This window comes from Echinops telfairi, unplaced genomic scaffold (genome assembly GCF_000313985.2).
Source record: "Echinops telfairi isolate 266 unplaced genomic scaffold, ASM31398v2 ScPeMD7_7412;HRSCAF=8450, whole genome shotgun sequence".
NCBI classification, from domain to species: domain Eukaryota; kingdom Metazoa; phylum Chordata; class Mammalia; order Afrosoricida; family Tenrecidae; genus Echinops; species Echinops telfairi.
Window position 1 is genome coordinate 12875736 of NW_022111312.1, and position 15258 is coordinate 12890993.

Below are 15258 nucleotides of genomic sequence, written 5' to 3' on the forward strand. Positions count from 1 at the left end.
ACCCTGGGACGAATGTAAAAGAACAAAGGCTCTGTGTCTCTGCTTCTTTCACTTGGTGCTCTAATGGCACTGTTGTGACAGCAGCTGTCACCTACTACCTTAGGCTGTGACAACCCTCCACAAACCACAGGATGCCCAGAAGTTGGACACCAGGCTCCCCCTGTGAGGTGGACCTGGGTGGTGACTAGCCCTCATGGACCGATGGCCCAGGTCAGAAGCGGCCGTCAGCTGTCTCTCATCCCCTCCCTGGAACTGCTCCCCTGCCACAGGCCCTGGGGGTGCCGTCTTACCTGAGGAGCTGCTGAGCTGCCTCTTGTTTTCTTTGAGTTGAAGCTCCAGGTTCTTGACCTTTAGCTCAAGCTTCACCTTATCAGACTCCAGAGACTGAACCACCGAGTGCAAGGACTTGGCAGAGGCGTTCTCTCCCCTCAGCACTATGACCTGAAACACAGGTGGCAGGGCTCAGGCGCTGAGCCCACCCCAAGGGGTGAGGGGTGGAGGTAAGGGCGGCCCTCCCCAGAACTAGCTCTCTACCTCACTCCTCAGCTTCTCCAGTTCCGCATCCTTCTCCGTGAGTAAGGCACTAGTGATGCTGATGGATTTCTGCAAAGAGGCTTTCTCTTCATCTGTGTCTTTTATGTACATGGATTCTCTAAAAGACCAAAGAGTTAAAGGTTCCAGAAATCAACCATGAGAGTGATCAATGTACAATGGTGCTTTTGAAAGAAAGGAGAAGAAAAAAAATTCATACAGTCAACTTTAATGTAAAACAAAACAAAACAAAAGCAGGGAGGTTGTATCGGGGGTTAAGACTATTATGCTTGCAAAATGTTACTGGAAGTTTTACTTACTGTGAGGGGAGGAAAGGGTACCTATGCATAGACATGCCAGAATCTGCATATCATTGCATCCATTCGAATTTAAAGAAACAAGTTATTAATTTGGAAGATGTAGGATTTTTAAAAAGAAGAAAAATAAAAGTTACAACCCCCTCCCCGACCAAAAAAAAAAAGATCTACTAAAATAGAAACCCAAGTTGAATTCTGTCCCTTCTTGAGTAAGTTTTTACCAAGCAATTACAACAGTTAAATAAAACGCACACATGCAAAGCGACTGTATGACGTCATGCAGAGCAGTTTTATGCTGGAGGTATCCATTGGTTCTCACTAATTTCAGTAACACGTCAGCCAGTTCCAAGAAGGTGGGCGCTCGGATATTGGGGGTCCAAACAGGTGGATTGTCTCCTGTATTGCCTCCCGCTGAAAGGTGACGCAGAAATGGGCAGGGGTCCTATAAGTGCTGAGAGCAGGCAGTTGGGGTTCTCAGGCGGGACCGTAGTGTGGGAGTCTGGAAGGAGGACTGGGGGCATGGGTTTGTGGTCTCACAGACCCAGCTGAGTGGGCCCTACTCTGGGGCACCCCTTCAGCATTGGCTACCAATGGAATGGGTGTGTGTGTGGCGGGGGGAGACAAGGCCTTCAGTGAGAGAGAGGAAGACAGGCAGGAGGAAGGAGGGAATGGCAGGGCGGGCAAGACACAATAGATAAAACCCAAATGGGTGGGTAGTGTGTGCCCATCTATGGTTCCATTTTGGTTGTAAAAGGACATGAACACATTAGTGCCTGGGCCAGGATTGGCATAGGAGAAAAGGGCAGGGTGCTGAGGCAGAGAGGGGACTGAGGAAGTGCAAGCTGGCTGTCTGGACTGGCTCTGAGCAGAGGAAAAATTACTTGAATGCGAAACGGGAGTGGGGAATCCACATACAGTTTTAGTATTTGATCACGGTTGTGAAAGAATTCATCCACATTTGGGAGGGCTAGGGGGTAGTTGAGAGGGTTCTGTGCTACTTTTCAACTTTTCTGTAAATCAAGTGTAACTAAAGAGAAATAAAGTGTTTCAGAAAAATCCCACAGTCTGAAGAGAGACTATGTGTGGGGTGGGGTAGTGGTGGTAAACAAAACCGAAGAATGCTGTCCTTGCCAGCTCTGTGGTCATCCCCTTTGCAGTCCACAGGCTCTGACCATGTGTCAGCACAGACAGGGCATGGGCACAGCCAGCTCAAGAAGCTAAACTGCTCTCGGTTTCACAGGGAGTACCTGGGCGGGGGTGGGGCATGTGATGATTCCACCCATTTTGGAACTATCTGGCAGGAGAGGAACTGGCCCGGTTAGAAATGGCAGGATGTATGTTTGGTTAGTGAGACCCAAGATATCCGGCACACGAATTACAGAATTCTCATGACTCATGGTAAGTGGAAATTCTACACAAAGATGAAAATGTATGTGTTGTATTATCTCATCGTGTGGCTTACACTGAACACTCCAGCATGGTAAGTAGTAAGAAAAGAATCTGAGACTTACGGGAATTTCTTGAATGAAACACCCCAGTTTTCTAAGGGCCCTGGGAAGGGGCTGGCATCAGTGCTGTGGAATTACTAAGCCAGTAACACACACTTGCTAGGAAGTAAGATCTTGTTTACAGTGAAAACAGAACAAAAATTTAAATGGCAGGAATGTTAAAAGTACTTTTTGCCACCTGGAAAGTAAATGGCTGATGGTAGCCACAGATTCAATAAATCTTGGGAATCTTAAGCTTGTGTTAAACCTGAAAGTTTATTGTGGGGAAAAAAAGCCTTCCTTTGCTACAAACATGAAAAATACAATTTGACATGTTGGTTTTTTTCTGACAAACATCAGGATCAATGGTTTGCTTGGTGGGTTTTGATTCTCCTAGCGTCAGGAACTTGAGCAAGCCATGATCCCACCTGTTCTTTCTCTTTGGGTGGGGTGAACACACCACGGGCTGGCAACAGGAAGAGCCTGTAGTCATTCTCTGGTACCAACAGCCATGACTCTGCTCATAGTCCCACATACCAATGTGTGCATACAACCCTGAGCGAGGTTGCTATCTTGCGAAGATGGCAAGCAAACAGGCTCCTTCCACAAGTTCCCCAAAGCTGCAGGGCCTAAAGGCAGACCTGACTTGGGTTTCCACACCAAAGACATTGTGAACAGACCCAACAGCTCGTGAGACCTTCACTCTCCATCTGAGCCATAGGTCAGACTAACTCCATGGCGTCCAGTTGGGTGTGGCCTTATTTGCCATGCAAAGAAGGGAAGAGAACTTGATATGAGAGCAGGGTGTTGGGGGCCAGAAGTCCTCCTCTCGCCCTCAACCCATGGGAACATATTACCCAGATTCTTTCCTTACTCCTTCAGGAAGAAAAAAAATCCAGTAATGAAGCAAATACCTTAAAGTGTTACTGGGCAAGCTTTAAAAATGCAAGATAACAAGAACCAAATATTAGAAACATGGAGAAAAATGCAAATACAGTACGGAGAAGTAAATTTGCACTTAAGTTCTTGGCTGTGTGCAGATAGGAATGTGTCTGTGTGTGTGTGTGTGTGTGTGTGTGTGTGTCTGTGTGTGTACTGCTGAGAATAGTTTACAAAACAAAAGCAAGACACAGAGGGACAAAGGCAGCCAAAAACCATGTACAACAATTTGGTTTTACTAAAAAGATATGAAGTTTATTTATTATAACGTGGATAGACTTTCTTGAGTCTTACCATTAAAGACACACAGATATAGCAAAGGAAGCAAGAGTGGGAAGGGAAAAGAGAGGAGTGAAATGAGCATTGGTAAGTAGCGCTAGCTCGGAGACACTCAGACAGTTAGCAACCCACAGTGCGCTGCGTGAGCCGCTGCCGCGCCTGGCCTCTCTGCAATGGGGACACCGCAGCACCACCCCGTTTCCATTCAGGCAGAACTCTGGCATCACCACTTACAGGACGAATCCTGACTGCCCAGACTCCCTGTCCAAGAGTTTGACTTTTGAGTCTCTTCTGTGGCTTCAAAAAAGTCCAGAGGAGGGAAACCAGGCAGGTTCCCAACTCTGCTTTAGGCTGGAGGGGAACGAGGGAGGCCGAGACCTTTCTGTTTCTGATCATTCCAGCAATTCAAGGGTGACACTGCTTCAGCTCGCAGACCTCTCAGAACCTGCCGGGAAGGCAGGGGCTGCCCGACTCGGGAAACCAGCTTTCCCAAGAAATGACTAAGGCAGTAAAATCTGAGGGAGGACTTGGAAAGAGCGGCAGGGAAGGCAGCCCGTGAAGCTGGTTTCAATCTAATGGCCACCTGGGTGTGGTGGGGACATGGCTGCAGTGTTCTGTGATCACGACTAAGTTACACTGCTACCTGTGTCAACAGTCTCAGTTCTTGTGTGACCAACGTTTCAAACGCCTTTGTGATCTGTTTTCCAAACTTAAAAAAATTAAGATATTATTAATTTACTTAATCACTGCACACATGGACCTCTAGAGAAATTCATTACCAACCTGAATTTCAGAAAGCATTTCAGGGCCCAAATTATGAGCCAAAACACATTTACATTCAAACTTCTAAAGCAGAAATATTTTTTTCTCCATGGGAGTTAATTAACACACAAATAAAATAGCTAAAAACCAGCTGTAAATATGAGAACAGGGAAGGTTTAGATTTTTTTTCACTCTGAGAAAAACACACCAAAGAAAACCATCTTTTTCTACTTTTACTGATCAAATAACCAACAACATATAGAGGACTTAAAACGAGAGCCCGAGATGGTTACAAAAAGAGAGAGCATCTCAGGGGCACCAAGCGGTTCCATCTTTTTAAGCGATGGGGGGGAAAAAGCCCCATGCCTAATCACATTTAGAAGTTCAGATCACATAGTCAAGCACTAATGAAGCATAGCACTGTTCTTTAAGGAGTTTCGTGTAAATGAAGGCAGTCTGCAAAGGTCAGTGAGCAGAGAAGCACATGAAAACCTGGAGGCCCAGTCATGTCACTTTGGAGGCTTCAGCTCCCTTATTATTATAGGCAAGGCCACTGGCTATCTCCCAGGTTGCTTGGGGATTAGGTGAACTTGTGAGTTACTCAGTGGTCCATCGAGGGAAGGGGGCTGTGCCAGCACACACCGGCCCATCTGTATATGTGTTCTTGCTGGGACGCCATAGGAACAAGCCCTATTTCTTTGTTCACTTGACCTTGGTAATTGATTACACAAAGCAAGGCCTCATGTATGTAGAATGAAACACCTTGGGCCCAATAGGGATACAGCTGCATTCTAGAACCTGACCACCAGCCTGGTGGGGCCTTCATGGTGAAAGAACTGAAGTATTTCTTAATCAAGAAAGGCCACCCCTGGCTGAGCCTAGTGCGCTTTGGAATGCAGTTTATGGAACTCAAATATCTCCGTGGGCAAATAAAGGCCAATGTTTTTGTAGGCCACGGCTTGAAAAGGATACCTCCTAGAGAAGGTAGGACAACTGCCTATGCAGGACAGGCTGCCAGTAGGGAATGTTCTTGTGTCCCAGCAAGAGAAGAAAGGCTGCAAGAGCATGGAGGAATTCATGCCAATGTTTGGATATGCAACATTCAATGGAAAACCACTGTCAAGGCTATGGCTCCTCAGTCGTGGTACACACCATACTGCTTGGCATGCTGTGGTGCGAATCACAAACACTTCTCGAGATACAGCTGAATGATGTAAAGGACCAGACAGAGGGAACCTCAAGTGAGTAAAGAAACTCATAAAGGAGCCATGGTAGTGCTGTGGGATGGGCATGGGGCTGCTAAGCAGAAGGTCAGCAGTTCAAACCCACCAGCTGCTCCTCAAGGGAAAGATGAAGCTCTCTGGTCCCATCAAGATGTACGGTTTTGGAATCACTACAGAGCAGTTGTCCTCTTGTCTAAAAAGGGTTGCTATGCGTCCAAATCAACTCGATGGCAGTGGCTTCGGTTTTTACATAAGTTAAATGACCTGCTATCAGCCAGTGGCCATCAGGGTAAATAAGAAATCACAGAGGGTCATTTTTGTGGGCTGTTGTCCTTACTCAAAAGTACTAAAAACAAACAAACACTGGACTTGCATTTGAATATTATTATTATCATGGAACAATAATTAAGACTCAAGGTTCTTCTGAAGAAAATAAATAGAAACGTATTAAATGGTGTTGCAACCCGTTATTACTGAAAAACTGAATTTTCTATCTCACTGCAATGAGCTAGCCTTGTAGTGACCGATGGCTGAGATCTGTGAGTGATGGTATTTTCAGTTACTGCGCTAGGACTACACTGTGATATGGGAGTGGTTTTAGAACATTTCTTAACTAAGGCAACTAGGCATGGCTGAAAAATTAAACTATTCTTGAAGTAACTCATAGTAAACACTTTACAAATGGACTCTTCATGATGGGTCAGTCATGAGGTCATTGAACCATCGCAGTGTAATTTTCAGCACATGTAGTCCCTGTTTGTAACTGTCCACATGTCATGTTTTGAGATTTTTCTCCACACACCACACACACACACACACACACACATACACACTCTCACACCGATCAGCAGGAAAAAGCCAGCTTACCTCTTTTTCATCTCTAACAACTGACTGTTAAGCACAGACCTCTCTTCTTCCAGCTGGAAAACAAACAGGAAGTTCAGTCGACAACAAGCTCGCGGAAAGGACTGGTGCCCACCCGCAGGTCCCACCCATGGGATCGAGGGCAGCAGAGCAGTTCCCTTTCCTCCCAGGCCGCGTACCTGCTGGATCCCAGGATGTGCTGTGTTGGGACTACAAATCACTCATGGCCCGAATGATACAGGCCCGGAGTTAACAACATCAACCCCTTAATACACACATGGCACATCTTAGGCATCAAGAAATGTCTGGTAAGTGAGTGAATGGTTTCCCATTAACATTCAGGTTTCAGAAGTGTTACTAACTCAGAGGGCTGAGAGCAGGCCATTTAACTTATGTAAAAACCGAAGCCACTGCCATGGAATTGATTTGGACGCATAGCAACCCTTTTTAGACAAGAGGACAACTGCTCTGTAGTGTTTCCAAAACTGTACATCTTGATGGGGCCATCTTTCTCTTGAGGAGCAGCTGGTGGGTTTGAACTGCTGACTTTCTGGTTAGAAGCCCCATGTGCCCATCCCACAGCACTACCATGGCTCCTTTATGAGTTTCTTTTATTCACTCGAGGAGCCCTCTGGCGTGATTCGTTCCACGCTAACCGCAAGGTCTGCAGTTTGAAACTACCAGGTGCTCCACCAAAGAAAGACGAGGCTGTCTATTCCTGTAAAGAGTTATAGTCCATCAATTGAAAGACGAGTTTCCATGGAGGTGTGACCTGTCTCCAGGATACAAATGGATGTTCTGGCAAAGCTCACTCTCTTTTTGACATTGAACTCTTCTCTGCCTGACTACCACTTCTTGGGATGTAAGCCTGCAACAGCCTCTCCCTCTGTCTGACTTGCAGATTTTGGACACACAAATCCTGGCAGTGCCTTGAGCCAGCCAAGGCCTCCAGCCTGTCTTCAGCCTCTTACCTGACTCATGAATCTGGAACGTGGCAGCGTGTACTTATGTGAGTCATTTACTTGAAGTAAATGTCTCGCTACACACACACACATACACACACACACACACACACACACACGTTTTGTTCCTCTAGAAAGCCCTAGTTAAAACACATGTCTACTATATTCCAGACATTTAGTTTAAAAATAAGGTTGCAGAACAATTTCCCATGGTCCTATAGTTCAGAATTCTATTATTCCACGAAGGATGAAGAAAATAAGGGTTAGCTGAGCTTGTGGGAAAAGGCTCATCTCATCTCTATCCCCAACATCCAGAGTTTAACCAAATACCAGTTTCATCTTGTTCAAGTGTTTGTAAATCGAGAGATAACATCAAAGATTAAGCAAAGGTTTTCAATCCCCGGAATTGAAGCTCCTTCCTTTGTGCCACTGTAGTCTTGTTGCTAATTTTGCAACAGTTGTACTGCTATAAGGGCTTGTTGTTTTAAAAGTCCTTATAAGATGTACATGGCCATGTCTGCTCTGAACAGGAATATATTTCATCATGAAATCTTTGGAGGGAAACATGCAGTCTTCCCTGCAGACGCTCTTCTGCCAGTCTATTAAGACGCACGCTCTTGCTGCATGAGTAATTCACAGAAATATTCAGAACTCCCTAAGGAATTAAAGGAAGCAAAAGAGTGGGGGGCAAAGCATGAAACAAGAGAAAGAACATCTGGAGAGTGGGGCGTAGTGATGATAGGGGCTTCCTTTATGCCCTTTTCTTTTATGCCCTCTTCTATGGGTTATGCTATTTAAAAAAAAAGGAACCTACTTAATTTTTTTAATATAAAAATCAACAAAGACTGAGAAGTGTCTACAAGAGCTATATGGATGGAGACAGGATGCTGGCAGATCATTCAAAACAGAAAAGAGGGATTATTCATAAACACTGAAAAACCCTTCAATCTCTGCAAGAATCAGCAGGTGGAGACTCCACCTCTCCATGGTGTCGGAACATCACAGGAAGGAAGTCTGGAATACCCGGTGTGTCCCGAGTGAGGCCTGAGAGAAAACGATGTTTGCTTCCTCAGGTCCAGAATCCTACAGCTACTGCATCTCAGTAGCTCTTCAGCCTTGTCTCTGATGATCCTGACATCTTTGAAGCAGGTCCAGGCAATTTACTCTGTAGACTGTCTGCCAAATCTGGACTTTTCTGATGCTTGAAACCAAGTGGTCAGGGTCACCTCCGTGTCCTTCTCAGTGGAGGCACACCCTGTTGACTTGTTCCATTCTTGGTACTATTAATGGTGATTATCTAGTCAAGGAAGTATCTCCCCTGGTTTTCCACTGCAGAGGTAACTTTCCCCCCACCCTTACCATTAATAGGTATTTTGTGGGAGATACTTTGAAACTATGTAAATATCCTATTTGTCAGGGCATTTTGACCCCATTGGTTTTAGCATCAGCTGCCTATTTACTGGTTGGCATTTTACATTATAGGTCATATAATCCGTTACTATTATTCTTTCTTTTAATGTTCAAATTGTCCTGTTTGGACAGTGAGCCCCTTCAGGATGGTTAGATGTCTTTTCAACAAACCCTCGTTATTCTTTTTTTTTCTTTTCTCGTTATTCTTCTTTAAGCACTTTCTTTCTTTGTGGTATAAGATACTCCAAATGCACCTTGTACTCTTTCCCTCCTGCTCCTGGAATCAACCATTCCTTGAAATATCCCTGGTCTAGTTTAGTTGAGAAGAGTACTTAGAAACCAAGCTCTGGGTGCTGGATGTGGTCACTGTTGATAAGGTGTCAATACCTCTAAGCCCTTTCTGTGTAAACGATCCACATTTAAAACTTAGGTTCTTTGAAAACATTAAGAAACGAAAGTCAAGCCACACAACTGGCAAAACACACATGCAAAAATGAGCCCATAATCAGAACGTATCAAGAACTTTCCCAACTCAGTAAGACCAACAACAAAACAAACAGGTAATCAGCACCTGAGACGATGCTCAACATCATTAGCCATCAGGGAAATGCAAACTAGAACCGTAAGGCAGTTGGAGGCAGCCAAGGGTCCACCCTAATGACCCCACAGTGAACACATGAATAAAATGCTCAAGATTAAAGAAATGACAATACTGAAATGCTGGCAGGTGTACAGAGTAGCTAGAAAACTCATGTATCGCTGGTGGGAAAATGAAATGGTGGTCATTTGGAAAACCAGAGCTTCAGGTCCAGAGATGCCACTCCAAGGTGTTCACCCAACATAACTGAAAACACAGGCCCAGGGGCATGCAGGAGTGGCCAACAGCTGGAATAACCCCCATTTCCACGTGGACATGGAAACTGTAGCAGAACCACAAATGCCCCATCATACCAGGTGCTCTCAAACTGACCCACTCTCCTGGTGACCCATGTCACCATAGCACTATGCTTCACGGGGGTTCCAAGGAAGGCTTCTTTCTCAGAAGTACATCTCCACGCCTTTTCTCAGCGGTGCCATGGGAAGGGTTGACCTCTCACCCTGCAGTTTTCAGCTGAGCAGCATGCACCATTTGTACCACTCACAGATTCCCTGACTATTGTGGGCTCATTAAATCCACTTGGATAACAGTCCCTACAGAGGGTCTGCAATTTTCCTGTTTTGGCAGGCCACAGGGGGCTCTCAATACCTAGGTGCTGGTAGAATTGCCTGAAGTAGCGGCCCTGAGAAGCCAGAGTGCTCACAGAATGACGATCTGTGTGTGCTGCACCTGTCTAGTCAACGTGCTGCAAAGCCCATTCTGGCTCATCCATTTCCCCACGAGGTGGTTCACATTTGGGATATTTCCGTCTCTTGTCTGAGAAACTCTCTGAAGTCCAAAATAGCAGCTCTACCTTGACAGCAGAGACCACACCCCAGTGTCTGAAGCTTTCTAGCCTCACCTCCCACACACAGACAGACGGCTCTTGGAAAAGGCAAGGATACGAGGGGAAGAGCAGAGAGAGGAGGATCCCATCATCTTTGTGGCAAAGCCCTTTCAGAGAAGCCAAGAAATGAGGAGTGGACACACGAATGAGTTGTCCACACCCCCTGGGGGAATCATACCGTCCAACGGTAAACTCCCCTCAGAGATGGCAATGATGGACCAACGGGCAAGTATAAAACATTGGCCATCTCAGTTCAAATTAAGGCAGATCTGAAGCACCGCTTAAGGTCTGAGTTCCTGGCAGGTTCCGAAAAGACTGGCACCAGGTCTGCATTTTGGCTCCATGTCTCCCTCTGTCCAATCCTACTTCCCTCTCATCTTCTCCACACTCCCAGCTGCTTCCCAGAGAGCTCACTTGCAACAGGACACAATGATCTGTGACATTCTTAAAAGGTACAGGAAGAGTGCATACGTTGGAGACTGGCTTAAGTTCAGGCAAGTATGTATGTGAATGATATGAAGTATATACTATACTCGAGTATAAGCTGACCCGAATAATTTTACAACAGAAATGGCATTTAAAATGTGCTGAAAAACTCAGCTTATACATGAGTACATACGGTATGTGTATACAGGAGTGTGAAGATATATGTGTGAGTATATATATCCACAAATGCATTTACATCTCACACATATACACACACCGACCTTTGTCACAGGATGATGTTGATGGTGTGTGTCGCCAAGGGTCAGAATCCAGGGACTGAGTGAGACAAATACCTCTGCCGTGGTTCTCTGTACAGTGCTGTGTCACCTTGTTCTTTAAAGTGTACCTCAAGGATGGCAAGACTGTTTCAAATCTTTTGGGTACGTGGCCAGGAGGGACCATTCCTTGGAAAACATCTTGCTTGGTTAAGTGGAGGGTCAGAGATAAAGAGGAAGACCTTCGATGAGCTAGACTGACATGGTGGCTACACCGTAGGATCAAACATAGCAAGACGGTGAGGAGACCAAGGGTTGAGCAATGTTTTGTCCACTGTGAGTCAGAAATGACCCTACGGCACCTAACAACAACTGTTGGTGACTAAGCTCACTTCAAAAAATGACGACGTGCGTAGGCAGAAAGGGCTTCTAGGCCCAAAGCTTCCTGCTGGACTGTCTCTCTAGGTTGCCTACTCACTTCTTGAATTGAATGTTCTCCAAATGAGACTGAGCAAAAAGCTGGGGACATTCTCCAGATTTTGCTATCTGCCTCTCGCCTACCACTGGGAACACACTGCCCCATAGAGACAAGCCAAGATGTTGAGCCTTTCCCCCGCTGCCAATTCTAAAGTTGAGAACGTGAAGGAGACCGGCTTTGCTGGCTGCTCCTGGTGGCTTTTTCTAATAGTTAAAAGACAGCATTCATTTCCTTAGATATTATAGGGCTAATGAGATACTGTAGCCAAGCCTCACACAGTCCCATTGCCCCAAACTGAAATCATGGTGCCTGATGGTCACCATTTCACCAAAATAAAACATGACAGGATAAAAATAGCTTTCCCTTTCTAAATGCTCATGACTGGGAATTTGGGCTTATTTAAAGGGCAAGCAATTTCTCACACATCAATTTAGATGATAACCCCTGTTTTCTGTATATGGCATGACTCCAACTTCCATCAGGAAAAAAGCTATTGATGAAATACAGTTATTGAGTCATCTAATCCCAGTCCAGTTCCCACACACAAATTGTAAATTCATTTTGCCAAGAGTCACAGGGGAAATCGGCATTGTTCCCATAGTGACAGCTCAGTGTAATTTGCAATCCTTACAAGGTAGAAAATGTGAGATTTGGGAATGACATCAGACATTTATAAAACAACTACCAAACAATAGCTTCTCCAGAAGAACTCCTATAATGATTATTTCTAGCACCCTCCATGATGAAAATAATGCTATGCATGATATCCATTCACCTTGACCTCCTGTGACCCTGCATACATTTTTGCTTCTACCATCCATGCACTGCAAATGTCCTGCTTTCGGAATTATTTCCTGCTGTTACAACACAAACACCAAAGTGAATGGAGTTTACTAATGGACGTTTCTTTCTGTTTGGGGTGGTTGTTAGATGCCATCCAGTCATTTCTAACTCACAGTGACGTACGTACATATGAATACAGCGTCGCCTGCTCCTGCACCATCCTCACCATCACTGTGGCAATCGCTACAGTGATTGTCTTCATCTTTTTCACTGGCTCTCTATCAAGCACGACGCCCTTTTCCAAGGACTAGTCCCTCCTGATGAGACGTCTTAAAAGTGACATTGTTGTTAACACTTTAAAAGGAGGGCTTTTGATTTCTTCACTGCTGCTTCCATGGTCATTGAGTGGATCCAAGTAAAATAAAATCCTTGACAACTTCAATCTTTTCTGTTTATCAAGATATTGCTTATTGGTGTAGTTGTAAAGGTTTTTGTCGTCTTTTTCTTTTTTCAAAAGTTCTTTTGTTTTGGGGGTGTTTTTAGTGATTTTGATTCAAGTAAGATCTAGAATCTCAGCTTCTGGAAGAACCACTTGTTTTTGCCTGTCTTGTACCTCCCCTCACATTTGACCTTGGCCTCTCGACAGACCTTGTGTTTAAGAGCAGGGTCTCTGCAGACATCCTTGTTGACACGTTTTGTCCAAGGAGATATCCACAGAATACCTTGTGGGCATGAGGTGATGATCATCAAGCACCTTTACAAAAGACTTCATCTTGGACCTCTTGGCAATTTTCTTCTTGCTCATGGCATCTGTCTCTTTGCCGGGATAGCAGTTGATTCCAGCCACCAAAGCATGGCTGGGGGGCGGGGCAGTCTAAGGTACCATCAATATTCTACACGACAACAGCTTGTGTCCCGAACAGCATCCTGCCAGGACCAGCACCATTTTCCCCGGTTTCATGAACTTGCTCATCTTGACAACAAGCTCTCAGGCCAACAGCAGAAAGGAAGAAACCTTTTGCTTTCTTTAAAATGGGATATAGCCCATAGTGAAAACTGTAATCTTTGATTTTCATCAGTAAATACTTGAAGTTCCCTTCTGTCACAGCAAGCAAGGTTGTGTATCTGTATATCACAAGTTGTGTTTGAGTCTTCCTCTCTAATCCTGATGCATCTGTTTGTGGAAATATCGTAATTGGTATCTGTGATTCCTAAACCCATTTCTCAGTGTAGCTTGGACCTCTCCTTCAGCACATCAGTTACTGATCATATGCTACCTTCTCTGACTGTGGCATGTTGACCAATTCTTTTTGGTACAATGACTATGGTTTCCTTCCATCTTCGTTTGATGCTTCCTGTGTTGTTCAGTATTTTGTCTCTTCTGCAGAAAAGCAGTTGGGATTTTGTCCATAGAAACCTTCAATGTCACAACTCAAGACTTGAATTTTTTCTTCAGTTCTTTCACCTTGAGAAATGCTAAATATGCTCTTTGGGTTTTTTGTTTTTTTTTTGCTCTTTGGGTTTTTAACAAAACCAAACAATAGCTTAATTAATAAAGAACATCTGCCTTGAGCATGATACATTCTTAAGATCTATCTCCATGGGATTTATGGGGAGGAATAACTCAGAAAAGGAGGGTGCGAATGGTTACACCACTTGAAGAACGTCATCAGTGTCACTGAACGGAACAAGTGGAAACTGTTTCACTGGTGCATGTTGTGCTGAAGATTCCAAACAACAACAAAATAAATTTGTAAAGAAAAGGTAAATCATGTCTACTATAAAGTTGAACCACGAGTCAATCTAATACATCCTCCTCTCATATTTATTATCCCTGTTGATAAGGAGCCCTGGTGGCAATAGTGATTATGCGATCTGAAAGTCTGCAGTTCAAAACCACCAGCCACTCCTTGGAAGAAAGATGGGGCTTTCTATTCCTGTAGAGAGTCCCAGGCTCAGAAGCTCACAGGGCAGTTCTACCCTCTCCGGTGGGTGGGGTTGACGGCGGGTTTGGAGTCCCAGTTGGTGCCTGATCAATCACATCCTTCTGCCTCTCACAACCCTCACTGACCTGGTTGTCCACCCAGTCCAATCCTCTCAAGTAAAAACTCCCACTTGGGGGAGAAGAAAGGAAGAAAGCATTTCAGCTAGAAGATAAGAGTATCTGGTGGGGACAGCAGATGATGGCTCTGGCATGGCCAGCTCCTTCCTACAGGGCTGCAAGCAGAGAGAAGAACGCTTTCCATCCATGCAGTCCTGCCTCACAAGGTCTTGCTGTCCACTGAGTTTCTGATGAAGAACAGCACTAATACCAGTCTCCACCTTTGATCAGACAAATCTTGCTCATTATCTTCCTATTGCTCTCTGTCCTATATCGCCTTTGGAAGGTGCTAAAAGGGAAAATGGCCACAGGAAAGAGGAAGTCATTTACTTCAACAAATAACCTCACTTCTCAAGCTTCAGACCTCGGTTGAAAAATCCCAACTGGGGGCTTAAGTAGGGCAAGAATGGCCAACAGGAACTGAAGCAACGCTCATCCTGGTACCCCTAAAATACAAATCTTAAGCCTCACCTAATTCTTAATTAAAAGTTGTTCTTCTTCTTTTTTTTTTTAATCTTAGCCATAATCCCAGGGAGAGTCTTAAAATGCAGACCAGAGTCCAGGATGCCTTTGATTTTCAAAGGAAAAAAATATATTTGAGGAAGGGGAAAAAAGTTACAAGTGAAAGAGTTCCTTGAATCCACACCCCATTCTTACAGCACAGATATTTTTTATCTTAAGAATTAATACTCTGACCTCTCATCTCCCCATTTCAAAACCTACTACATAGCCTTGGTAGTCAAAACCTGCTGGTCTCAGTACTATACATAGACGAAGGGGCTGGAATCGAGAACCCAGAAACAAATCCATCCACCTACAGACAATTAATTTTTGCAAAGGACTGAAACACATTAAACTGGGAAGAGGCAGTCTCTTCAACAAAAGGTGCTGGCAAAATTGGGTTTCCATTTGCAGAAGAATAAATCAGGGCTCATAC

General features: G+C 44.7%; 1 protein-coding gene and 1 pseudogene across 2 annotated transcripts in view; both read right to left on the reverse strand.

The window, feature by feature from the left end:
* The window catches only part of CLIP1 (CAP-Gly domain containing linker protein 1), a 69866-nt gene that overhangs the window by 5789 nt on the left and 48819 nt on the right, over positions 1–15258 (reverse strand). The window contains exons 16-19 of one of the 2 annotated variants that reach the window (XM_045296884.1): positions 6406–6458; positions 3250–3270; positions 535–652; positions 13–441 (exon numbers count right to left, since the gene is read on the reverse strand). In XM_045296884.1, coding sequence (XP_045152819.1) covers positions 100–441; positions 535–652; positions 3250–3270; positions 6406–6458 — 534 coding nt within the window. In that variant the 3' untranslated portion in view covers positions 13–99. Of the gene's footprint in view, positions 1–12; positions 442–534; positions 653–3249; positions 3271–6405; positions 6459–15258 lie in introns of those variants that run through there. The other variant, XM_045296885.1, reaches the window with a different exon arrangement.
* LOC105979256 lies at positions 12785–13193 on the reverse strand (annotated as a pseudogene).